The following is a 27,731-nucleotide window of genomic DNA, read 5'->3' as shown; positions in this document are numbered from 1 at the left end:
GAGTGGAAATTCTTCTCACAGACATTACTGCAAGAAACTAAAATTTTCCAAAAAAAACAAGTCACTGTTGTTTTCCTCCCTGTCCGGTATGCACCCTGCTCTTGGAGGGCATGTCTGTCAAACTACTCAACCAGCTGAAAGTAGCACAGACATTTTTATTGGTCATTACACTTTATTTATAGGCAAAATACATGTCCTCACAATTTACTGAATCATATTAGTATTGGACTGGAGCCAAATTCTATATATATATATATACACATGCTGTGAGTCAAAAAATAACCTCTGTACCTTCGCCCATAACTTTGCCAAACATTAATTAATTTTGAAAATGCTTTTACACAGTGAAAACAGATCATTGATGTTGACTTTGGTCATGAATTTACATTTTAGCGTTCACAGTTTGTCATGTATCGTTAATATGAAAATATTATTGTTTATCATTTATTTATTAGGATTTTAATGTCATGATTTACACACTTTGGTTACATTTATGACAGGACAGGTAATTACTTGTTACACAAGATTCAGAAGTTAAAGTTCTTAATGTCAAACACAGTCATGGACAATTTTGTATCTCTAATTCACCTCACTTGCATGTCTTTGTACTGTGGGAGGAAACCGGAGCTCCCGGAGGAAACCCACACAGACATGGGAAGAACATGCAAACTTCACACAGAAAGGACCCCGACCGCTCCAGGCAGTAAAGGTGGTTCAGTTTCCTAAATGGGTGTAATTATGGCTGTACTGGATTAAGCTCTTTCATGTCTGTGAATAATGTTCTCAATTTTATTGAAAACAGACCTTTGTAGCTTAAAGTGCAGCAAAGTGAAAGCGCTTCTGTCTGAGTGCTTTTTTGTGTCTGTACACTACAAAAGTATATGGACACTAACAAAATGTGGGTTCCATTATTTTAGCCACACTCTTCACTAATTAGTTCATTTTCACTCACTTGGTCCGAGTTGCAGTGTGTCCAACATTATCTAGGAGCACTAAACGCAGGGTAAGAATGCACCCCATATAGGACGGATCCATTGCACAGAAACACTCACTTACTTACTCACTGACTTACATGCAAAGGAAATTTAGAGCAGTCAGTTACACTTCATGTTATTGGGCGGTTCACAGGGAGAACATGTAAATCTCCTCACAGACAATGCCAGGAGGTGATGTACAAACCCGAGTCCTAAGGACCCACGCAGCTGTGCAGAACCCACTCCATCGGTTGTGCCAACATGCTGGCCAGCCATGACAAATAAGATCAGTAGTCATAAATATAATTATGTAATTGGTACTAACGATCTTAGTGACAGCCAGAACATCAAAGTGAATCAAAGTCAGTTTGTTATTCAGTAAAAACCCCTAGAGAGAACGACGCCTCGGCTATGCAGCAGCAGTACACAGCTTACAGAACTGGTGCTGGAGCATGTACTGCATAAGAAATTAGTTTTCTGTTCAAACAGAACAAACAAGTACAAACGTTGCTACTGTGCTGATGATGGAAGCAACATCTGTACAGTGTCTGTTTATCTCGAGCTTCATTAATTTACATTCATAGCACACACACACCTGAGATCAAGTGTTGACTTCTTCGTAGTTATTAATAATATTATGATATTATCACATTGCAATTTAGAACACTTACTGTCTAAATGCAAAGTGCCAACTGCAACGTTTTTAATAGTTCAGCTGCTGTAGTTTAGCAAAAATAAATACTAAAGCATATAATGACACTTTACAGAGTTGTTGCTTTTATCTTGGCAAATATTTGGTTTTAATTCAGACCCTGTTGCCCAACATCAGTGCCCAGCCTCAATAAACCCTGCAGACAGGGAATAGATAGTCTAGGCTGTTATTGCAGCAATGAGGATTCGACTCATGCAGCACATGTGGATCTAATTTTTGAGTGTCTGTATACGTTTGGCCGTATAGTGAATGTGCATACGATTTGTATTCAAATAAATTTGACAGTATGATGTAGTTTAACTGTATATACAATGTGTACTTGTGTGTATCCAGCTGTTCAGGAGGAGCGTCAGAGGGCGAAAGAAAAATGTGAAGCAGAAATGGAGCTGGCAGGCTCTACTGAAGACATGCCAGTGGAGAAAATTCTGGAAGCCGAGCTGGCAGTCGAACCCAAAACTGAAACCTACGTGGAGGGCACTGCTGGGACGCCCACCAACTCGGTAAGCCAGCTTTTGCTTTTCATAAACACACACATTTTTTGTTTTCTCTTAATTACAGCCTGTCACTCAGATGCACAATTTTTTGCCTTGCTTGGCCCCGATCGCTGGGCGGGCGTCACATGCTGGCGAGCCTAAAGCTGGTCTGTCACATCAAACGCCAATGCCGATGACTTTGTCCACTTTGCATGACTAACGGCTATTTCGTCCCCGCCGCTGTACGTTCTATTTAAATCTGAATGATTTCTGGCTGCTCTGTCATATTGTGGCCGGTGTGAAAGCAGAGTTAGATCACTGCTTAAGATTTTTTTAGATGTGATGGCAGGGGTAAAGGCATGATAAGCTAAACTGACTGAAGTGTGCTCTGACAGGAGGAGTCCCTCTGGACCAGCTGTTCTCTCATATACACTGATGCACTCTGACATTAAAGGCCATTCTCAATTCCCACAGCAGGAGCTGACACATCAGTGAGAGTTTCTTTATTTGGAAAACGTGAAGTCTTATGAAGCCAAACGTGATCTCATGATAAGATTTTACATCTGGAGAACATCTTTTTGCAAACACAAGCTTAGGACAGGAAATTCAAGTGCTTCAAAAGAAAAAAGAAAAAAACAAATAGCCTATTTAATACAGATCAGTTGTAGATGTTCATCTGTATAATGTACACTTATATATAAATCAGCCGTCCCTTCGCTGGCTGTGCGTCTGTCTGTACATTGTCAGCGTCAGGTTACTTTAAAGTTGTATGTAGGGCAATGATAATGCAAGAAATTACAAGAAAAATGGCCTTGCAGGGACCCAACAAGGGCAACTAGGCAGTGATGGGCAGCAACTTTTCCATGTAATACAAATGTAATACAATGTATATGTAATACAAATACAGTGAAACGGTTTTAAATTGTGTGGTTCGAACTACCTTTTAAAACTGATTTTCTTGGATACTTGAAACTTTACCTAAACACAAATTTGATTGGCATTTCGTGACCAACATGGAAAAAGCTGCCCAATATATATACCAATTTGGTCTTGGAAAGGGATGTTCAACATGCTTATGGTCAGTTGTCCACATACTTTGCATCTGATGTTTAACCTTTTGTAATTGTACTAGTTTAAGGACTTTAGTATAAAATAAAAAGTAAAGGGTTCTTATTTTTTTTTTTTCAGATATTTGATTGCTCGATACTACAGGGCACAAGCTTTTCTTCTTTTTTAATATATTACTAAAACCATCAGTAAAAACTAAAACCACCATATATTACTAAAACCATCAGTCATTTTTGGTTCATATGTTTATATATTATACTGTACATTTTGCTCCCATAGTGCTGTAAGGAACTAACAGATCTGTCTATTGGATGTAGTAATGCCTTGTGCCCAATGTCTCCAGGTCACAGACCTGAATAACAGAATGCCTTTATTTGTCATATATACATATACACGTGTACAGTACAACGAAATTCTTTGTTCGCATATCCCAGCTTGTTTGGAAGCTGGGGTCAGAGTGCAGGGTCAGCCAATGTACCGTGCCCCTGGAGCAGAGAGGGTTAAGGGCCTTGCTCAAGGGCCCAACAGTGGCTGCATGGCAGAGCTGGGATTCGAACTCTTAACCATTCAGCTGATAGCCCAAAGCTCTACCCACTAGGCTACCACTGTCCCAAATATTAAAATATTGAATATTAAAATACTGAAGATACATGAAAGAATAAACAGAAACTTTTGAATTATTAGATTTTGTAAACACATATGATTACACTTGAATACAATTCATTTTTGTAAATGTGCACCTTTAGTTTTATGGTAGTCTGAAGTTCTGAACATAGATTATAGTTCTGGTGTAAAATCGTCAGGGTCTGCATTACCCATCATTTCAACCATTTTAACTTAAGTTATTCTGCAGCAATACTTTATTCAATTTTGTATTTAGAAATAAAGTGTAGAAAAGAAAAAAACTCGAGTGGTTACAGATTGTGTTCCTAATACAAACCAGACACAGAACTGTTTTCAGCCGAGTGCTTCTCTACTGCTGCAGCAGCGTCTTTATTATGGATTTTTTTCTCTCTCTTTTCTTTCTCTCTCTGCAGCCCAACGACCCCGTCACAAACATCTGCCAAGCTGCGGATAAACAGCTTTTTACATTAGTGGAGTGGGCCAAAAGGATACCACACTTCTCCAACTTGCCTTTAGACAACCAAGTCATCCTCCTACGAGCAGGTAGCAATATGATCAAGCTCCTTTGTTTATAGTCTTATTATTTCATGACTTATCTGTGCTCAGGAACTGTACACCAAATGTCCAAATCAGTTATGAGTTTATGAGTTATGAGTTTATTAGAATGTATGTCAGAATCATACAAATTTGAGTTAGAAATGTGTCACTATGATTATGATAAAAAAAATACTGTATGAAAATCCTTTTTTTTTTCTATTTATTTATGAATTTTCTCCCGATTTAGCGTAGTCAATTTGTCTTTTGCTGCTGGGGAACCCCGATTGCATTCGAATAGGGTATGTTACTGCTCACGCCTCCTCCGACCCGTGCGCAGTCCTAGCGGACCCCTTCTTTTCGCCCATGCATTCTGCACAGGCACATCTATCTGCTAATCAGGGTCTTTACACAGCATTTGAATACCCCACCCACATAGTCCGGTCATCCGGCCCTAGCAAACACGGTGGCCAATTAGTGTCTGCTGCAGGCACTGCCAAGTATGCCCGCTAGATGGCGCCCAGCCGACTGGTGGCAACGCCGAATTTTGAACCAAGGAGAGCTTTGTATCTCTGTACTAAATATTAAAGAAATAAACATTTGCCATTTTAAAGAATCATTATCAAAATAATAGAATTATAATAACCTAATAGAAAAGCTTTCCAATACGCTATTCAAGTTTTCCCATTTTTTTCTTTACAGGGTGGAACGAATTACTTATTGCTTCTTTCTCACACCGTTCAATAAGTGTGAAAGATGGCATATTGTTAGCAACTGGCCTCCATGTGCATAGAAACAGTGCACATAGTGCTGGAGTGGGTGCCATTTTTGATAGGTGAGTGTTGCATTGTTTCCCCAAAAAAATTTACAGTAGAAAGTTTGTAGTAAAGTTTGATTGTAATTAATACAGTTTTTTCAGTACTTATTCAGTACAAAAATCAAGTCTATCTGATGAGCTCAATATTTTAGAGCAACAGGTTAATACAGATAGAGAAGTGACAGCTCATCTGCCCTGTACAACCATCATGTTTAGTTTCCCCAACTACTGTTCTGAGTAAAAATGAATTTTCCTATAGTCAAACAAAAAAAAAGGTTACAGTTGTGCGGTTACACTTGAGTACTTTTTATTGGAACAGAGTGCTGACGGAGTTGGTGTCGAAGATGCGGGACATGCAGATGGACAAGTCTGAGCTTGGATGCCTGAGAGCAATTGTTCTCTTCAATCCAGGTACAGCAACACATGCACACACAAGTAAAGAACTGCGCAAAAGGGTTTTCTGTTTCAGATTTTCTGTCATTTCATAAAATATCTATAATATCTATCTATAAGTATTGCTACAGAGAAAAATGCTTTTTTACACAATCAAAGAATTTAATCACATTGAAAAAACAGACAGCTGGTTGAAAACTAAACCTGACAAACATGAATGCAGGCATTACTACGAAGATAAACAGTAGAACGATAGAACAGTCTGCTATCACTTTTAACGTACAAACATGGGCAGAGCTGGTCTTTTAACATCAGCTCGTTTTTGTGCACAGAAATGTGAAGAAGCAATGTGAGTTGCAACAGAATAACTCAACAAGATTTAAAAGTTGAAGAATCTATAAGCACAAAGAAAAAACAAGAACAAACACGAACCCCTACAGGATTTTGATACAGAACAAAGACGGCATGTCTGACAGTATATATACCACTGGGACAGTGGTAGCCTAGTGGGTTGGTAGTTCAAATCCCAGCTCTGCCAGGCAGACACTGTTGGGCCCTTGGGCAAGGCCCTTAACCCTGTCTGCTCCAGGGGCACCGTACGATGGCTGACCCTGCACTCTGACCCCAGCTTCCAAATAAGCTGGGATATGTGATGAAGGAATTTCTTTGTACTGTATGTCTGTATATGTATATATGACAAATAAAGGCATTCTATTCTATTCTATATACTCTGATACATCTCTCAACTCAGTTCTGATTATCGATTATCTATAGATAGAAAGAGAGATGAGGGAAAGAGCGAGAGAAAGAGACTGGATAAAACTTAATTAGATAAACAAGTCATGTATATAAAAATCTCAAGTGTGATTTTAGTGTGTGATTGAACTCTAGCATGAATCAGAATTTTATCAGTTGAAAAATATGCAGTAAATGAGAGTTGGTATTTATAGTTCCTCTGCCAAGAACCATGATATTGGAAAAGTAAATGTAATAAAGTGAACGTTAATGTCATTTTAAAATCTGCTGCACACTGCAGAATGATTAAAAACTTCCCGGTTGTGTTCATGGTAGCCAGCTCTGCCTTCATTTCCATATCACATACATTCTTAGGAAGTGGTTTGTTTTGAACTAAAGACTTATATTTGCTGGCAGTATTTGCTGTTTCTATAACTTGCAGCATCTTTTAACAACAGAAGTTGCTGCAACATTGCTCTCAAATGCACAATGAACCGTGAAGCCTTAAAAAATAAAACTGATTACTTGATTTGTAGCATGGTATGTATTAAAATGGAACATATGCCATGTCTCCAGTATCCAGTAGCTACAAACATGGACTCCTGTAATACTTTCGAACATACAATGCAATGACACCTTCCCTTTCTCTGTGTTTAGATTCTAAGGGCTTGTCAAACCCAGCAGAGGTGGAGGCACTCAGGGAGAAAGTGTACGCTTCACTGGAGGCGTACTGTAAACAGAAATACCCAGATCAGCCTGGGAGGTATGTATACACAAGCTTTCTTTTTACATGTTTCTCAGCTAAATGGAATAACAATCCTGAAAACCAAAACAATGAGTGGAATGTAGATAACTGTAGAACCAGTAAAACAGTTCATCATGAGGTGTTTAACATCATACATCGAAAAATTATATAAATAATATGAACAGCCTTTTGTTGTAGAGAATATCCAGTGATTTTGCAGGTGTATTAGTATGGCATTAATGTTATTAATATTCCGTATTATTTAGATGATAATGACTTATTTATCTAACATTATCAAATGATTTCCATAAAGGAATACTACAGTATTTGTAAATTTTCTCCAGTATATTTGCAGTGTATTTTCTGTGGTCAGTGCATATACTGATGTGTGTATCAGTATTGTGAAATACAGTGGGGCCAAAAAGTATTTAGTCAGCCACTGATTGTGCAAGTTCTCCTACTTAGAAAGATGAGAGAGGTCTGTAATTTTCATCATAGGTACACTTCAACTATGAGAGACAAAATGAGAAAAAAAAATCCAGGAAATCCCATTGTAGGATTTTTAAAGAATTTGTTGGAAAATAAGTATTTGGTCAATAACAAAAGTTCAACTCAATACTTCGTAACATAACCTTTGTTGGCAATGACAGAGGTCAAACGTTTCCTGGAAGTCTTCACCAGGTTTGCACACACTGTAGCTGGTATTTTGGCCCATTCCTCCATGCAGATCTCCTCTAGAGCAGTGATGTTTTGGGGCTGTCGCTGGGCAACACGGACTCCACAAATTTTCTATGGGGTTGAGGTATGGAGACTGGCTAGGCCACTCCAGGACCTTGAAATGCTTTTTACGGAGCCACTCCTTCGTTGCCCGAGCGGTGTGTTTGGGATCATTGTCATGCTGGAAGACCCAGCCACGTTCCATCTTCAATGCTCTCACTGATGGAAGGAGGTTTTGGCTTAAAATCTCACGATACATGGCCCCGTTCATTCTTCCCTTAATACGGATCAGTCGTCCTGTCCCCTTTGCAGAAAAACAGCCCCAAAGCATGATGTTTCCACCCCCATGCTTCACAGTAGGTATGGTGTTCTTGGGTTTTTCTTCTTCCTCCAAACACGACGAGTTGAGTTTTTACCAAAAAGTTCCATTTTGGTTTCATCTGACCACATGATATTCTCCCAATCCTCTTCTGGATCATCCATATGCTCTCTGGCAAACATCAGACGGGCCTGGACATGTACTGGCTTAAGCAGGGGGACACGCCTGGCACTGCAGGATTTGAGTCCCTCTCGGCGTAGTGTGTTACTGATGGTAGCCTTTGTTACTTTGGTCCCAGCTCTCTGCAGGTCATTCATCAGGTCCCTCCGTGTAGTTCTGGGATTTTTGCTCACCGTTCTCATGATCATTTTGACCCCACGGGATGAGATCTTGACCCCAAGGGAGATTATCAATGGTCTTGTATGTCTTCCATTTTCTTACAATTGCTCCCACAGTTGATTTATTCACACCAACCTGCTTGCCTATTGTAGATTCACTCTTCCCAGCCTGGTGCAGGTCTACAATTTTCTTCCTGGTGTCCTTCGACAGCTCTTTGGTCTTGGCCATGGTTGAGTTTGGAGTCTGACTGTTTGAGGCTGTGGACAGGTGTCTTTTATACAGATAACGAGGTCAAACAGGTGCCATTAATACAGGTAACGAGTGGAGGACAGAAGAGCTTCTTAAAGAAGAAGTTACAGGTCTGTGAGAGCCAGAAATCTTGCTTGTTTGTAATTGACCAAATACTTATTTTCCACCATAATTTACGAATAAATTCTTAAAAAATCCTACAATGTGATTTCCTGGATTTTTTTTCTCATTTTGTCTCTCATAGTTGAAGTGCACCTATGATGAAAATTACAGACCTCTCTCATCTTTCTAAGTAGGAGTACTTGCACAATCAGTGGCTGACTAAATACTTTTTGACCCCACTGTAAATGACAGACCTGTTCTCGAAGATTTCACATTTTTTAACAATATAAACAATGTTAAGATTTTGTTTTTGCACACTTGTGTACATAAGTAAAAAAATCATGTTATTTAATAGTTAATGTTTTAGTAGTCATATAGCCTTAACTTTTCAAAAGTCTTTAACCTACATTAACCTCCATTCGACGGCTTTTAAGGCCACTGTACAAAAAAATTGGTAGAATTAAGTCAAATGATTTCAAGAGTAAAGTAGAAATGATTTGAGAATAAAGTCAAAATGGGAAAAATGAGAAAAAACATAAAAATGTCAATAATATCAATGTGATGTCCATAGCAACCTTGTGTTAAAATGAGGGACATTCAGGATCTGATTTTGTGATTAAACGTGCAGGGAGGTGGAGTTTATAAATCACACATGCTTCCTATCAAATAAGCAAATTTTACTTCATCTTTACTGATTTGCAGTTTACTTTATACATGCTGCATGTTTGATGGAAGTATTTATGAAAGTGTGCATTGCATAAATGCTTGTGCCCAAAAACTGCCCTTAGACTTCCAGTATAAGTGAGTTTTGAGCAGTTTTGTGTCATCAGAAAAGGGGAATGTGTCAAAAATGGTGTCTGTGGTAAAACCCATACAAGCCATATGCAGTGCTATACTGGCATTATTCTTCACATATTAGAAATGACATTAATGTAGAACCTTGAAGAACACACATGCAAAGTTTCTGAACCTAAACGTGTTAAAAAAAAAGGAAGATCACTAAACCTTTCTACACTATTATTATGTTTCTTCCCACTCTTTAAACAGATTTGCTAATAGGCTATTTGCTGTACACAAAACACATTTCCATGGTTTTATATTATTTATTAAAAATAAAAAATATTTCACATTTTCAAAACACTTGAACAAACCATTGATTTACTTTTTGTGAAGACATTGGCCAATATTCTACTTATTTTCTAAATTAGATTTTTTCCCCCCCAATCTTTATAACAGATTTGCTAAATTGCTCCTTCGACTGCCTGCTTTGCGCTCCATCGGTCTGAAGTGTCTAGAACACCTCTTTTTCTTCAAACTCATCGGAGACACACCTATCGACACTTTCCTAATGGAAATGCTAGAGGCGCCACATCAAATGACATAACGGAGCCGTGTCTCCTTTTGCCTATTACAACGTTGCTCAGAAACAACCGTGTGCAGTCTTTTGCACACATCACCTCCAAAGACTGACGCGATGCATCTCAGCGCCACCTGCTTTATTTCTGATAAACTTCATACCGAGAGACACATGAACTACGAGCTCTGCTTCAGTGCTTTATCTCTGAAATTTGTAAATCATCTAATTACAAAGACTGTTCAGTGTGGATTCATGTCTAAGGAAGATGGATTAAGTGTCAATGCTGGTTGTTTGGGAGAAAAGGTCCTATGGATTTTATATGAGAACTCCTGTGATTTTCTCATTCTGGCCTACCTCTCCATTCCACCCCTCTCACAAGGCTTTTGGTCAAACAGTTTCATCGCTGTAAACGTTAATGTATAAGTGTACAAGGATGCAACATTCAAGAAAACATGCAATACCTCAACTCAGCTCAAACCCTTGGTACCACGACTCATTTCTTTGACACCTCATCACTGCCTTTGTTATAGACTGAACTGTATGTACAAAAATATTCAGTGTTAATGTTTTGTGTTTTGCAATTTTTGTAATACCTGAAAATCTTGGTAAAGAAAATGTAAAAGAAAAAAAAACCCAATATGAACGCTTCAATTTTCAGCACTTATTGATTTTTCATTTATCAAAGTGTTCAATTCACAAGGCTTCAAGGTAAAATGGGCAATGTTTGACTGCAGAAGTAACTAGTACTCTTTTCGCAGAGCCTGACACAATATCTGGTCAGACGCAGAATTCATCTCAATTGTCTAACAAGACCTATAATGCGACATTTATGCTACAAAAATACAGAATTAGGCTACATTTACATAGCCCCAGTCATGCAATATATATATACAGTGTATCACAAAAGTGAGTACACCCCTCACATTTCTGCAGATATTTAAGTATATCTTTTCATGGGACAACACTGACAAAATGACACTTTGACACAATGAAAAGTAGTCTGTGTGCAGCTTATATAACAGTGTAAATTTATTCTTCCCTCAAAATAACTCAATATACAGCCATTAATGTCTAAACCACCGGCAACAAAAGTGAGTACACCCCTAAGAGACTACACCCCTAAATGTCCAAATTGAGCACTGCTTGTCATTTTCCCTCCAAAATGTCATGTGATTTGTTAGTGTTACTAGGTCTCAGGTGTGCATAGGGAGCAGGTGTGTTCAATTTAGTAGTACAGCTCTCACACTCTCTCATACTGGTCACTGAAAGTTCCAACATGGCACCTCATGGCAAAGAACTCTCTGAGGATCTTAAAAGACGAATTGTTGCGCTACATGAAGATGGCCAAGGCTACAAGAAGATTGCCAACACCCTGAAACTGAGCTGCAGCACAGTGGCCAAGATCATCCAGCGTTTTAAAAGAGCAGGGTCCACTCAGAACAGACCTCGCGTTGGTCGTCCAAAGAAGCTGAGTGCACGTGCTCAGCGTCACATCCAACTGCTGTCTTTGAAAGATAGGCGCAGGAGTGCTGTCAGCATTGCTGCAGAGATTGAAAAGGTGGGGGGTCAGCCTGTCAGTGCTCAGACCATACGCCGCACACTACATCAAATTGGTCTGCATGGCTGTCACCCCAGAAAGAAGCCTCTTCTGAAGTCTCTACACAAGAAAGCCCGCAAACAGTTTGCTGAAGACATGTCAACAAAGGACATGGATTACTGGAACCATGTCCTATGGTCTGATGAGACCAAGATTAATTTGTTTGGTTCAGATGGTCTCAAGCATGTGTGGCGGCAATCAGGTGAGGAGTACAAAGATAAGTGTGTCATGCCTACAGTCAAGCATGGTGGTGGGAATGCCATGGTCTGGGGCTGCATGAGTGCAGCAGGTGTTGGGGAGTTACATTTCATTGAGGGACACATGAACTCCAATAAGTACTGTGAAATACTGAAGCAGAGCATGATCCCCTCCCTCCGGAAAATGGGTCGCAGGGCAGTGTTCCAGCATGATAATGACCCCAAACACACCTCTAAGACGACCACTGCTTTATTGAAGAGGCTGAGGGTAAAGGTGATGGACTGGCCAAGCATGTCTCCAGACCTAAACCCAATAGAACATCTTTGGGGCATCCTCAAGCGGAAGGTGGAGGAGTGCAAAGTCTCGAATATCCGCCAGCTCCGTGATGTCGTCATGGAGGAGTGGAAAAGCATTCCAGTGGCAACCTGTGAAGCTCTGGTAAAGTCCATGCCCAGGAGAGTTAAGGCAGTTCTGGGAAATAATGGTGGCCACACAAAATATTGACACTTCAGGAACTTTCACTAAGGGGTGTACTCACTTTTGTTGCCGGTGGTTTAGACATTAATGGCTGTATATTGAGTTATTTTGAGGGAAGAATACATTTACACTGTTATATAAGCTGCACACAGACTACTTTTCATTGTGTCAAAGTGTCATTTTGTCAGTGTTGTCCCATGAAAAGATATACTTAAATATCTGCAGAAATGTGAGGGGTGTACTCACTTTTGTGATACACTGTATATATATATATATATATATATATATATATATATATATATATATATATATATATATATATATATATATATATATATATATATATATATATATACAGTGTATCACAAAAGTGAGTACACCCCTCACATTTCTGCAGATATTTAAGTATATCTTTTCATGGGACAATATATATATATATATATATATATATATATATATATATATATATACAGTGTATCACAAAAGTGAGTACACCCCTCACATTTCTGCAGATATTTAAGTATATCTTTTCATGGGACAACACTGACAAAATGACACTTTGACACAATGAAAAGTAGTCTGTGTGCAGCTTATATAACAGTGTAAATTTATTCATCCCTCAAAATAACTCAATATACAGCCATTAATGTCTAAACCACCGGCAACAAAAGTGAGTACACCCCTTAGTGAAAGTTCCTGAAGTGTCAATATTTTGTGTGGCCACCATTATTTCCCAGAACTGCCTTAACTCTCCTGGGCATGGAGTTTACCAGAGCTTCACAGGTTGCCACTGGAATGCTTTTCCACTCCTCCATGACGACATCACGGAGCTGGCGAATATTCGAGACTTTGCGCTCCTCCACCTTCCGCTTGAGGATGCCCCAAAGATGTTCTATTGGGTTTAGGTCTGGAGACATGCTTGGCCAGTCCATCACCTTTACCCTCAGCCTCTTCAATAAAGCAGTGGTCGTCTTAGAGGTGTGTTTGGGGTCATTATCATGCTGGAACACTGCCCTGCGACCCAGTTTCTGGAGGGAGGGGATCATGCTCTGCTTCAGTATTTCACAGTACATATTGGAGTTCATGTGTCCCTCAATGAAATGTAACTCCCCAACACCTGCTGCACTCATGCAGCCCCAGACCATGGCATTCCCACCACCATGCTTGACTGTAGGCATGACACACTTATCTTTGTACTCCTCACCTGATTGCCGCCACACATGCTTGAGACCATCTGAACCAAACAAATTAATCTTGGTCTCATCAGACCATAGGACATGGTTCCAGTAATCCATGTCCTTTGTTGACATGTCTTCAGCAAACTGTTTGCGGGCTTTCTTGTGTAGAGACTTCAGAAGAGGCTTCCTTCTGGGGTGACAGCCATGCAGACCAATTTGATGTAGTGTGCGGCGTATGGTCTGAGCACTGACAGGCTGACCCCCCACCTTTTCAATCTCTGCAGCAATGCTGACAGCACTCCTGCGCCTATCTTTCAAAGACAGCAGTTGGATGTGACGCTGAGCACGTGCACTCAGCTTCTTTGGACGACCAACGCGAGGTCTGTTCTGAGTGGACCCTGCTCTTTTAAAACGCTGGATGATCTTGGCCACTGTGCTGCAGCTCAGTTTCAGGGTGTTGGCAATCTTCTTGTAGCCTTGGCCATCTTCATGTAGCGCAACAATTCGTCTTTTAAGATCCTCAGAGAGTTCTTTGCCATGAGGTGCCATGTTGGAACTTTCAGTGACCAGTATGAGAGAGTGTGAGAGCTGTACTACTAAATTGAACACACCTGCTCCCTATGCACACCTGAGACCTAGTAACACTAACAAATCACATGACATTTTGGAGGGAAAATGACAAGCAGTGCTCAATTTGGACATTTAGGGGTGTAGTCTCTTAGGGGTGTACTCACTTTTGTTGCCGGTGGTTTAGACATTAATGGCTGTATATTGAGTTATTTTGAGGGAAGAATAAATTTACACTGTTATATAAGCTGCACACAGACTACTTTTCATTGTGTCAAAGTGTCATTTTGTCAGTGTTGTCCCATGAATAGATATACTTAAATATCTGCAGAAATGTGAGGGGTGTACTCACTTTTGTGATACACTGTATATATACTGTATATATATATAGTTTTTGCTAAAATCCCGGAATGACTGGGGCTATACTCCAGTGTTGTAAATGTAGTCTAATTCTGCATGAAGAGGTCAATACAGCAGAACAGGTGTACTGTTGGACACAGATGTGAATTAATGGATCGTGATATATATATATATATATATATATATATATATAAAATATATACATTAATTCACATCTGTGTCCAACAGTATACCTGTTCTGCTGTATTGACCTCTTTAGGGCCAAAGCTTAACGTTAATACACAGTTCATTTAAAATGGTGGAAACGATTGCTATTGCTTTGTATCAGCGTTAATACAGCATTACATTTACAGCGTTTAGCTGAGGCTTTTGTGCAAAGCCAATAACAATTGTGACTGTATACAATCCAAGCAATGTAGGGATAATGGCCTTGCTCAAGGGCCCAGTCTAGCAGTGGTGGGGCTTGAACCAGTGCCACTACCATATTACTCAATACCCAACCTCATTTTTTTAGTATTAAATAAATTGCAGCATTGCAGTAAATCTGGGGCCTGCATTAGATGAAGTAAAATCAGTAATACATTTTTTACAGTGATTGAGACATGTGAAGAGATTGCCAACAGACTTCCAATGTATAAAACAGTGTGTGTGTGTGTGTGTGTGTGTGTGTGTGTATGTGTGTGTGTGTGTGTGTGTGTGTGTGTGTGTGTGTGTAAAACCTGGTAATGTCCCCCAAATTAATAAATTAACCTGCAAACTAGGCATAGCTAAAGAACATATCCAGTTAAAGTTTCTTAACCTCAGCCTGGCCACAATCACTTTGCATGATGATTAATGGCACATTTGTGGTATAACTAGGGCTTACTGGTACCTGGGCTCTCACCACATTAAAAAATCCTCAATTCCGACCTTGATTTAGGCTGTTCACACTATTTTCACATGCTCTATGTGTAAAACTAGTAAGCACAGAACCGACCCACATGCAAAAGGAAAACACTTCATCTAAGACTGATTAGAAGCTGTACAGACTTTGATTTGATTAAAAATTTAAGATAAATGATCTTCTATTGTTAGTCAGTTTACAAAAGTCAAAACACCTAAAATGTATTAGATTATTTAGTTAAATAAACCTTTATTTTACCAGCAGTGTGAACACAGCCTAAGGGGAGTCTGGTATTGTATCAAAGTCTGTATTGTCCAACTTTTCACTGTCATCATTAAGTCTTAGTAGCACGTCAATAGTGGCTAAATAAATATTAAAAAAGAGAGATGGCAGCTCCAGCTGCAAAAACAACAAATGCCATGTAGCTGGCCATTTTATTTCCTTAACCTCATCATGAACAGTTGACCAACAGTCTGTCCATCTAATATTTGTTCATGATTTGGTGAGGGTCATATGTGTACTGTAAATACCGTGCATATTTGGCACATTTTAGGATACGACCTGTTTACTGTACTCTTGTTAGCATGTAGCCAAACCCATCTCATCAGATCTCATCATAAGGATCATATGCAAACTCTAAAAAATGATAAATTAAGCAGTAAGTCTTGGTTTGTAATGTGAATGTACCTTTTGTTAGGAGAATTCAGCTCATGCTCAGGCCTCAGGGATGTTGTGGAAGGTTTGGGGAAAGCTTTGTCTGCCCTCTGGTGTCGCACATGTAACACCGCAGCTTTCACTGCTAACAGGAATCTGAAGCATTTATTACTTAAATACGTTATTGTTTAACATTGTTCAGACATTAAAACTGTCGCGTAATAACCATTTTCAGACCTCAAGCTTGGTACAAACTTGTTGGAACACTTTTTATTTACTAATACGTCGTATTGTGCAATGACTTTTCTGTATGCTAACGAACAGACACATTGTGGTGTGATGCTAATAGAAATGCAGACTGAGCCTAGCTGAACTAAAACAGTGTTTAATAAAAACAAGGTAACAGATGGAATAATTCATTTAGATTTTTTAAATAAGTTACTAATCCTTTTATAATCTCAGTACTCACATGGATGCAGAAGCTAAACTCAGGCTGACATACAAATACATGGTTTACATTCAATGTCTTTGCATAAGGAAAAAAAAAGCATTTTAAACAATCTCATTTTCCTATGTAAAGGTTTTAGACTTCATGTCTCTAATACCAAACAGTTTTAACACTGTTACTGGGTCGTTTTTTACATTGTTAATTTTTTAAAACCTTTATTTCACTGAAAAAAAAGAAACGACTTTTAATGTTTTGACTGGCCAGTTTAATTGAATATTGTAATTATTAACAAATTTTTAATTTGCTGCCTGCAACACACTCCAATAAAGTAGGACAAAAGTTTGTAGAATATCAAGTTACACTGTTTTTACAATGTTCCACAATAACCAGGTGCATTAGTAACAGTTAAGGGTTTCATAGATCCACCAAAGGCTTAGTCATTGAGAGATAAAATGGGTCATGGCAAAATTGTCACTTGCAAAACTGTAACAATTAGTATCAAACAATCAGTTCCCAAACAATTAAAAAGCTTAATTAAAAGGAAAGGTGATGTACCACAGCATCAAAGTGTACATGTGCTTATCTTTACAATATATAATTAAGTTGGTCAGTAAAAAGTAAAAAAAGAAAAACTGGAAATCATTTCTTTGTCTTTTTGTCATAAATAAAGGTTCAGAAAAATTAACAAAGCCCAGATTCTTGTTTTATTGCATTTTACAAAGTTTCCCAACTTATCTGGAAATAGAGTTTGTTGATTGAAGTAATGTGAACCAAAATCCTAAAGGTTCTAATTGAGTATTTCAAGGTGTTGGACTATGAAAGTCAAACAGGGTTTATTAAAATAACTGGTACTGCTAAAGCTCAGACGTTTTCCTCCCATGATAATCCAGGTAATTGTGAAAGTAGAATCAGAAGAGATTTACAAACAAATATATTTTTATACAAATGTAATTCATATTCTGCAGGTAAATGTTGCTTTTGTTTAAATGAAAAGTTCATGCCATCAGCTGGGCTAAAGTTTCACGTAAACATGTTGCCAATGAAACATTATTATTTTGTTCTTAAGTTTTAACTGCTTTACCTGGAAATTAATGAACATCTTGTTTTTATATTAAACAACGAGAATGAATCGATTGTGTTGTCTTCTCATACAATGTTTATTATGTGAAGGACTCTTCAATGCTCATTTCTGAACACCGGTACTAAGTACAGGACAAAACAATAAAACAACACATTTTATATATCACATCTGAGAAGCAACTAAAACGTTTACAGATTTTAATATTTCACATACACTATGTGGGCAGTTTATTAGGTGCGATTGTGTACCTAGATATATGAGCTGTAGCTGAAGGTGCAGTTTGCAAATATACACATTACTGACTGTCGCTCATCTTTCACTATGCACAATATGTTATCCCTTCTCTACCAGCAGTGACCCTGATATGTTAGCGTGTGTGCCAATAGCCAGAATCTGACATGAATTACATGAGTTGACATGAATAAACAGGCTTATAGTCTTTAATTGTACTCGTACCAGTTTTCAGACAAAACTGTCTATTTAGGCAAGAGTAATTGACAGAGAAATTTTGGATTAATCCCACAGAGTTTGGCTTGTAATAAAAAAATTTAATCTTAAAGCTATCTAATGTTAGCTAATTAGCTTAGAACTATTTACCTTTTCCTTGCTCCCATATTAGGGGTCACCAAAGAGGATTTGGTCCTCATACCAGACTTGTTACAGTTTTTATGCCGGATATCCTTCCTGACACAACCATCCCATTAAAGAACATTTTCCCCCTACAGCACTCCATACAAGGTTGAATAACAGCTCGATACTGATAACAGTCAGTAACAGAACACCTACAAAGAGCACCTTCATAGTATATGTTACATATATCTGATAAAAAATAAATAAAAAAATGAGTATACCTAATATACTGGTAAATTAGATGTGTTCAATGTATGTATTAAAATATACTTCATCTTTAAGACGTATATACTTTCATTAAACCAGATATAACAAGAGACACTAAACCAAACTGCATAAACATAACAAATCATCAAATAACCAACATAATAATAAAAGAAATCTTGCAATATGCATAAACTGTATTGAGTTCCCAGGGTAACCTAATAACTTATATATCTTATATATAAGTTTATAAATAAAAATCAAAACATAAAAAGTCCTGTATTTTTCAGTGCGTATGACTTACAAGTGATTAGATAAATACTTAATTATTCATATACTTCATCATTTACTGAAAGAAAACTAAAATAATTATATTTCTTAAATTTAGCTCATTTCAACCATACAGCAATCATAGAACTTAGCTGTTCTTCTGTCAAAGTCTAACAACAAATGGTGCAGAAATAAGTCCTAAAGCAGGAAAAAAAACAATTAACAACAAGTCATTAACAGGGAACATTGTAGTGTCAGTAATCAGAGCAGACTGGGCCAGCCCATCTCTCTAAATCAACCCTGCACCACAGAGCTCTTTAGACCTTCCCATGATTGAATGAATAGCCAGATCATTTTAATACCTTTGATGAGGTAAATGTATTACAACACACAGTGCATTGCCTTCTGTGTATGTGGCTGCATAGTCACAGGTCAGTCAAAGTACTTATGCTAACTCCTGTCCACCACGGAAGCACCTACAATGGACACTCCAGACATCAAAGCAATGAAAGAAGGTCGAGTAATCCAACAAATTTCATTTTTGGCAAGACACCGTGGATGTCTAGGCAGGAGATGATACCAGGATAGACAGAAGGACGATCTACCTTGGAACGTACAGAAGTTTAAAGACCTGGGGGTAATGATCCTACAGGTAATGCTATCAGATCCCACAGGACTTATATGTGTAGTATCCTGACAGCATATGAAGCTAGTGGTCCTAATGTTTCGACTCATCTGTGTATATCAAATAAAGGGGATGAATTCATGTGTGTTAAGCATGCAGCATGGAGAAGCTTGTCTCAGCTGTAGACTGTGTTGGTTGCTTCTTAACATTAAATATTTATTTATAGACACTACAGGGTCAGTTAAGCTTATTGTCTTTTACTTAAAAAAAAAAGGTTTTGTTCCCTTCAAATATGTATTTGGTAATGAGGCGAAACTACAGACAATGACCAATCATAAAGCTGAATAAACAAAATGTCAGCACAACATAAAGTGCGGCAACTATTCAAATACAACGCTACATGCAGATCATGGGAAATCAGCTGTTTTTGATGTACTGCAACAAAATAATGCATGTTACTATACGACTCCTTAGGATCTATGCATCCTGCTTAGAAAGTACAGTTTTTGGGACAAGGCTGTGCAAAAAAAAAAAACCCACCTGCCAGCCACCTGATTAGCTGAATATCTCCTATCATTTGTGTTTATGTACGCTTCATCTAAATAAAAGTTTCCTGTTAGATTAGTTAACTAGTAAAGCTAGTCATTATGGGAAGGTCTAAGATATCTAGCCTTACTACCATAAGGATACGATACTGAAATACCTTAGAGTACAGCTGTATAAGAGAAGTCTATTAAATGCTCCTGTGCTTAGCAATCACTCTTCCACAGTTTGATGGTCTTGTCATTTTCCAGAGCTGCAGAAGCTATGAGGTTCTCTGTAGGATGGCAGGCTGTCGCAATCACCACATCTAAAACCAGAAAAGTAAAGCATGCTCAATATTTATGGAGTGTGTTTTGTCAATAATGTTAAAATAATAGTCATCCTACCTGTATGACCCTGTAATTTCTGTACTATTTCTTTGGTTTGAAGGTTCCAGATGTACACCATGTGGTCTTCAGAGCCTGACACAATCCACTTTTGTAGGGCGGGTGAGGTGGTGGCACAGCACACAAAATGTTGTACAATTAAAATGGCACTAAATGCTACTATGTTGAAAACATATGTAAATATTTAAATGTGGCAAAGGTTTGGATGTAATACAAACTAATAATAATACATACTTTGCCACCAGTGACAGAGAAATTGGCAAACACACAGTATTTCTCATTTTTATGTCCAGTGTAAGTCTTGAGACACTGAAAAAAAAAAACAAGCAAGAGAGAACACAAATCAACATACTAGTCCATACTGACCATTAGTTTGCAAATATCTTTGATGTTAAGGCAGTAAAACAGTCCTATTTAAAACAAAAAAATATAATATATTAATTAATATTATATTAATAATATATTTTACTGACAAGTCAAACAGTAAGCTATTACTACTGACAGTACAGATACATTATTTCTGACACTTACCTTTCCTTTACTGTAATCCCAGAGCTTTAATGTGCTGTTGGACAGAGACAGTTTGCATTCAGAAGCTTTGTATTCACAAGCTTTTCGTTTATGAACACGAAGACATTTTAAACTAGAGCCATCAATATTTTTTCTATCAGGATAGTAACAATCTCATGTCATGGTGCCAAATCATGGAACAGCTGTAATGTAAACCTTATGTGAATGTAAAAACACTTCATGTACCCTATATAAACATATTTATATGCTTTCTAAATATGAATAATATGCAGCAACAGTATTTACTGCGCTGTGATCTAGCAAAACCAATAAGTACAAGAAAGGCAGGCAATCACTCACTTATCCAGTGTACCCGCCAGTATATATTTCCCATTGGGCGAAAACTTGACAAATGAGACTGGTGGGTTATCATCATCTGCAGGATCAGCAAAGGTCGGTCTTAGTTTCAACAACACTTTTCCATTGAAAATGACAATACAAAATGACACTAGTGCTGTGCTGTTTCATTTGACGAGCACAAAAGAAAGTGCAGTGCTACAGATAGTGAGGTCAAAAACTATTGCTGGTATTATAAATTAGTTTACAGATACTTATAAGGAATAATCACATACCAATAAGTGTCTTCAGACACTGCCCTGAAGCAGAGTCCCACATTCGGCTGTAAAATAGAACATTAAAGATGACATGACATTTAAAATATGCAATATTATACCATTTAAAATTTTTACACTAGATGCCTTTCCTGATGCAACCTGATGCTTTTTCAGCCAACCGGCATCTTCCCTTCCACAGTTGCCAATCATGTCCATACAGATGTCTGACCAGTCAACAGCACCCCGCATTCATGTAACCTAGGGGTAGCGAGCTAGCATACTTTACTGCTGCACCACCCCAGCACCCAAATAATAACCCCCCAAAAAACATATCAAATATGATATGCACAAACTTTTAGGGTTAAACAAATGTGTCAACCACTATAACCACAAAATTGACAGCACTGTCCTTTAGTTAAAAGGATTTATAAAAAAACTAAAAAACATGTTTTAGAAAGTTTAAGGGGAATGAAACATGAGATACCTGTACAGACAGGTAAAGGAGTTAACACAATCTTACCAAAGTCCATCATAGCTACAGGACACTATTAGAGAACCATCTCTGTTGAAGTGCACCTAAAGAACATTAGACAGATTTTATCAGAAAAGTAAAAGCAAACTGGATGAGAGATGATTTTTATACACTACTTACAGCAGATACAGGGTCAGAGTGAGCCGGGAGGGTCTTCAAACACTTTCCTGTCTTTACATCCCAAATTCTCACACTTTCATCAAACTGCAGTACACAAATAATTAGTTTAAATCATTACAGTCAATTCAAATAAATACTCTAAAATACTACATTAATGCTTTACTTACTGATCCAGATACAACCAGATTCGATTGGGGGTTAAAGTTACAACAAAACACATAGTTGCTGTGGCCTTTAAGTGTCTTCAGATATTTCCCCTGTTAAACATACAGGCGTCAAACACTGTACCTGATATTAGTTACCATTTCATACAGACATTAATCCCAGTGATCTGCTTTATCACTTACTGTGCTAATGTCCCAGATTTTTAATGTCTTGTCGTCTGATGCAGACACCAAAAGATTTGAGTCTGAGGACCATGCTACATCTGAAATTCCCTAAGAGGAATCCCAAGATCACAAACATCAATGAATTAAAAGGAACAAACAAAACAAACAAACAGAATTACTATTTTACAATAATTTACTACACATAAAAGAACAATCCACGATATTGTTGCATTTGTTTAGCATGGATTTTTCCCTAAAAAGTAAAACGAGAAAGACTTACAAGTTTATGTCCAGATAAAGACTTCTCGAATTTCCCATCATATGCGCCCCATATTTTGATAAGTTTATCAGCAGCTGTAAAACAGCACATAATGCCTTTCATTTTCAACCATACAGCATAAAAAAAAACAGCACAGACAGATAGAAAGTAAGTGACTCACATGAGCTGGCCAGCCATTCACCATTTGGGCTGAACTTGACAGATGATATAGCTTTTGTGTGACCTGCCAGTGTGAACTTAGGTGTATAGTTTGGCTTCATTTGCTAGAAAAACCAAAGCACAGAACAGTTAGGGATAAGCTGCACCCCCTGGATCAGGCAGTTTTAACACTATCACTTTTTGGATTTAAATGCACTACCTTTTAGGCACTAGCTCTGTTTGGCCAAAATTGTCACTCATCAGCCATGACATCTTGGTGTCCAAAGTTTAGCCATAAAGTTGATATTTGTAAGCTGCCAAATATTAGATATACCTACCAGCGGAGCCAGGTTTTGGTGTCATTTTAAATAAGCGGCCTGCACAGATCCCTGACCTTAATGCCACAGAACAACTTTGGCATGAATTGAAACATCGTTTGCAAGCCAGGCCTGAGACCTCACTAAGAGTCTTTTTACAGAAGCACAGATTTTCACAGACACATTCCAAAATCTTGTATAAAACAAAAAGAGGAAGTGCAGCTATATGTTAAAGCACATGTTTTTTGAATGGGATGTTCAAATAGCTCATAATCAGTTGAATAAGTAGTGAATACAGTTCATTTAATGGTTAACAACCTTATCTCATAGCTTCAGAAGAAAACTAAAGGTGGAAACTTCCCACATCATGTTTTATCTTCTACATTTTGGATAAACCAAAAGAAGTGAAAAAAGTCTGAATCAGAAAAAGAAAATTGCATTTTTGTTCACTGAGGTATTCCTGCTCCAGATACTGATACATGAATGAAACTGCTGAGTAGCTTTAAAAATCAATCTTAGCTTCTAGCATGAAATAAATCTTACCAGTCAGTTATGAGCTTCACATATATTTTATGAGACCGAGATATGTAGTTTACTTGATGCAATTTCTAATCTCAAAAGGACAAATCACATTTGCGGTACCTTTGTGCATGATGCCGATGATGAATGTGTTTTATTTGTTTCAGTGTCTGGTTTCTTCTCATCTGTTGCCATGACTGCAGCTCATCAATCAGCATATGAGAAGGAAAAGCAAGTTAGTGTCATTGTTTAAAGTATTAATGAAGAAAAATAAAGCTACCAGCTTTTCTGAATTAATGTCACTAATAATAGCCTACTGTTTCTATGTTTTCTTTGTCGGTTGAAAGCTTCCACAACATTTTGCGATATTTTTTGCAATACAGATACAAAGATATAAATCATTTAATTAGAGGTTTAGTGCCATCATACTGCTTAGTAAAATCTGTTCCCAACCAATTTTTGTATTTATTATGTCATAAGGATTTTTCCATTTTAATCCTCAATCCTAATGATGTTGTCTTTAAAAATCCCTACACCTTATAAATACAGGGGTTGGACAAAATAACTGAAACACCTGTCATTTTAGTGTGGTAGGTTTCATGGGTAAATTGGACCAGTCTGGTGGCCAATCTTCATTAATTGCACATTGCACCAGTAAGAGCAGAGTGTGAAGGTTCAATTAGCAGGGTAAGAGCACAGTTTTGCTCAAAATATTGCAATGCACACAACATTATGGGTGACATACCAGAGTTCAAAAGAGGACAAATTGTTGGTGCACGTCTTGCTGGCGCATCTGTGACCGAGACAGCAAGTCTTTGTGATGTATCAAGAGCCACGGTATCCAGGGTAATGTCAGCATACCACCAAGAAGGACAAACCACATCCAACAGGATTAACTGTGGACGCAAGAGGAAGCTGTCTGAAAGGGATGTTCGGGTGCTAACCCGGATTGTATCCAAAAAACATAAAATCACGGCAGAATTAAATGTGCACCTCAACTCTCCTGTTTCCACCAGAACTGTCCGTCGGGAGCTCCACAGGGTCAATATACACGGCCGGGCTGCTATAGCCAAACGTTTGGTCACTCGTGCCAATGCCAAACGTCGGTTTCAATGGTGCAAGGAGCGCAAATCTTGGGCTGTGGACAATGTGAAACATGTATTGTTCTCTGATGAGTCCACCTTTACTGTTTTCCCCACATCCGGGAGAGTTACGGTGTGGAGAAGCCCCAAAGAAGCGTACCACCCAGACTGTTGCATGCCCAGAGTGAAGCATGGGGGTGGATCAGTGATGGTTTGGGCTGCCATATCATGGCATTCCCTTGGCCCAATACTTGTGCTAGATGGGCGCGTCACTGCCAAGGACTACCGAACCATTCTGGAGGACCATGTGCATCCAATGGCGGTGCCGTGTATCAGGATGACAATGCACCAATACACACAGCAAGACTGGTGAAAGATTGGTTTGATGAACATGAAAGTGAAGTTGAACATCTCCCATGGCCTGCACAGTCACCAGATCTAAATATTATTGAGCCACTTTAGGGTGTTTTGGAGAAGCGAGTCAGGAAACGTTTTCCTCCACCAGCATCACGTAGTGACCTGGCCACTATCCTGCAAGAAGAATGGCTTAAAATCCCTCTGACCACTGTGCAGGACTTGTATATGTCATTTCCAAGACGAATTGACGCTGTATTGGCCGCAAAAGGAGGCCCTACACCATACTAATAAATTATTGTCTTCTAAAACCAGGTGTTTCAGTTATTTTGTCCAACCCCTGTATATAAACTGTAAGAATGGATTTTATTTAAAAAGAAACATTATCAAAACCCTATCGCTTATAAAAGTATATTTATTTAAAATATTTTATTAACTATCCTTTTTCTGCTAGTTTTACTATTGCTGTCCTAAAGCCCTATTTAATGTTTCCATTTCATTTTCATGCTATTACCCAAGTTAATCTCGGTCAGTGGTTGCACTGGGGAAACCAGTGGGTCATGTTTATCCCAGTCAGTGGCTGCACTGGGGAAACCAGTGAGTCTGGTTTCCCCAGAATCGCTGAGCACAGAGCAGTAATACACCCTGAACATTAAGCCAATCCATAATGGGGCCTCAGAACCCCCCTTCCCCCAGACATACAGTCAATCATGTCTGTATGTAGACAGCCGACCAGCTGATAGCAGTGCTGGGGATCCCAGTGGTAGTGGCCCAGTGTAAATGACTACATGACTAACAAGTGCAGGTGTAATGTAGAAATACAAAATAAACTATTACCTAAACATGTCTACATAGAGACACGTTTAAGAACTGTTAGTTCAAATGCATAATCTTTAAATATAATAATAAACTGTATCTGTCTAACTAGTAGCCTGTTTGGTTTGCAACAAGGCTAATAACATTAGCATGTCAGTGTTTACCTAGCCACTCATTCATGTATTACACATTCATATGTTACAGTAAAACTAGTGTTTTACTTACTTTAGGAGAATAACTTTAAGCTGGATTTTCAAAACGTTTCATTAAACATTGACGGTTTAACTTTTAAGCATAATGTAGACGTTTCACAGTAAATCAATGTCTGAGTGTCAAATAGCGCCCTGATGACTTTTTGAGTGAACTACAAGGCTATTAAATACCACATACATACGACATACTGTATATAGTGCACTCTTTATCCACCCAAAAGCCGTTTGGGATTGAGCCCTAGTCGAGTCCTCTTCAACGCATGCGCAAAGTACCGATGATTTTATATACTATATACTATATATATATATATATATATATATATATATATATATATATAGTAAATCATTGTTAAAAGCTAAAATAGTTTGTGAAATTTCTCTTTTTTTTTTTTTGCAAAAATAAAATATGAAAGAAAATATTTGAATTATATAATCATTAGAAATAACACATTTATATTAAAGTGTTAAAATAGCTATTGCATTACAAATGTTGCATGTCCCCGGGTCAAGGTGGTCTTTTTAGTATTTTATTAACTTTGCAGGCAGCATAGTTAGTTTCATTATATGGTCTGATGGGTAACCTTTCCATGTTTCTTACATTAGTAAGCATTTATGTTTCAACAAGGCTGAATGATGCCTTAAACCCACCATATCAGCTTCTAGCTGTTTATTAAGATTATGTTTTAGTGCAACAGTCAACCAAGCTGAAGCTATTTGACAACCAGATGCAGCCTGTGGAACAAACATAATCTCTTTCCTGATCAGGTTTTCTATGTCCCCATACATACAGCTAAAATGATTCAGGAATTGTTTAATAAACATCAGATTGAAGTCATGAAGTTCTTTCATGTCAATAATTAAGAAGACATTGTTTCCTCCTTAAAGAGTTAGCAAATATACCAGTGTAAGACAGTTAATAATAGGTTTTGTAAATGTATAAGCAAATGTAAGAGACCGTAAAATGTATAAATGTGTAATAACAATGTGTTTAAAATTATTTAAGCTCGGTTACAGGTTTGTGGAAGCGTGTGAATTTCGAACAGATTAAGGGCCAGATCAACAGTTAGCACTCTTTTATCACGAAACTATCCGCGATTGCGCATGTGCAAAGCGCACACACGCACACGCACGCACACACACACACACACACACACACACACACACACACACACACACACACACACACACACACACACACACACACACACACACACACACACACACACACAAACACAAACACAAACCGGGATTTGGCTCTTTTAGTGAGTTACATTAAATGATTCACTGGGAAGAGCCGATTCTTTCGACTTAAACGGCTACTCGTTTAGTAGATTTAGCACTTTTGTACTTTTTTTGAACTGCATTTGTAATAAAGAAAAAGTAAGTTACATATAATCTTTATCAATATACATTAAATAAAATGTGTATTTTACAATAATTTAATTAAAATACAGAACAATTCATCAAAACTACACGACTATAATACATTACTGTTAGATTTGTATTATATAATATGAAAAGAGGACTGTTGTCGCTTTTCAGAATATTTGCTTTTCACGTCACATCTCTCTTTAAGGATTTATTTTTGTGCATTTAACCAATGACTGACTTATGCCTTCATTTATTTACACATAAGGATGAATCGTTTG

General features: G+C 37.9%; 2 protein-coding genes across 6 annotated transcripts in view; one reads left to right on the top strand and one right to left on the bottom strand.

Annotated features, from left to right (window-relative positions):
• The window catches only part of rxrab (retinoid x receptor, alpha b), a 46,591-nt gene extending 35,801 nt beyond the window's left edge, over positions 1 to 10,790 (top strand). For 2 of the 3 annotated variants that reach the window (XM_063018142.1, XM_063018144.1), the window contains exons 6-11: positions 2,020 to 2,186; positions 4,265 to 4,394; positions 5,088 to 5,220; positions 5,522 to 5,613; positions 6,988 to 7,093; positions 10,038 to 10,790. In XM_063018142.1, coding sequence (XP_062874212.1) covers positions 2,020 to 2,186; positions 4,265 to 4,394; positions 5,088 to 5,220; positions 5,522 to 5,613; positions 6,988 to 7,093; positions 10,038 to 10,185 — 776 coding nt within the window. In that variant the 3' untranslated portion in view covers positions 10,186 to 10,790. Of the gene's footprint in view, positions 1 to 2,019; positions 2,187 to 4,264; positions 4,395 to 5,087; positions 5,221 to 5,521; positions 5,614 to 6,987; positions 7,094 to 8,602; positions 8,848 to 10,037 lie in introns of those variants that run through there. The other variant, XM_063018143.1, reaches the window with a different exon arrangement.
• A 7,432-nt stretch (positions 10,791 to 18,222) lies between these two features.
• Positions 18,223 to 26,183, bottom strand: LOC134335583 (WD repeat-containing protein 5-like). Of its 3 annotated transcripts, none has more exons than XM_063018146.1 (14): positions 26,096 to 26,183; positions 23,742 to 23,821; positions 22,805 to 22,907; positions 22,645 to 22,718; positions 22,383 to 22,472; positions 22,203 to 22,292; positions 22,036 to 22,119; positions 21,904 to 21,959; positions 21,402 to 21,448; positions 21,130 to 21,205; positions 20,791 to 20,824; positions 20,494 to 20,568; positions 20,260 to 20,347; positions 18,223 to 20,180 (listed from the first exon to the last, which is right to left on the bottom strand). In XM_063018146.1, the coding sequence occupies exons 2-14, from the start codon at positions 23,811 to 23,813 to the stop codon at positions 20,080 to 20,082; spliced, it is 990 nt and encodes a 329-aa protein (XP_062874216.1). In that variant the 5' UTR covers positions 23,814 to 23,821; positions 26,096 to 26,183; the 3' UTR covers positions 18,223 to 20,079. The 3 variants fall into 3 exon arrangements, with proteins under 3 accessions (XP_062874216.1, XP_062874215.1, XP_062874217.1); XM_063018145.1 differs by having other exon boundaries at positions 23,742 to 23,815; positions 26,096 to 26,176; XM_063018147.1 differs by lacking the exon at positions 26,096 to 26,183 and having other exon boundaries at positions 18,223 to 18,903; positions 20,034 to 20,180; positions 23,742 to 23,827.
• Positions 26,184 to 27,731: the final 1,548 nt, after the last annotated feature.

The sequence above is a fragment of the Trichomycterus rosablanca genome, chromosome 21 (genome assembly GCF_030014385.1).
Source record: "Trichomycterus rosablanca isolate fTriRos1 chromosome 21, fTriRos1.hap1, whole genome shotgun sequence".
In the NCBI taxonomy this organism is placed as follows: Eukaryota; Metazoa; Chordata; class Actinopteri; order Siluriformes; family Trichomycteridae; genus Trichomycterus; species Trichomycterus rosablanca.
The sequence above is the reverse complement of the archived record's forward strand: the minus strand, read 5'-3'. Positions and strand labels throughout refer to the sequence as shown.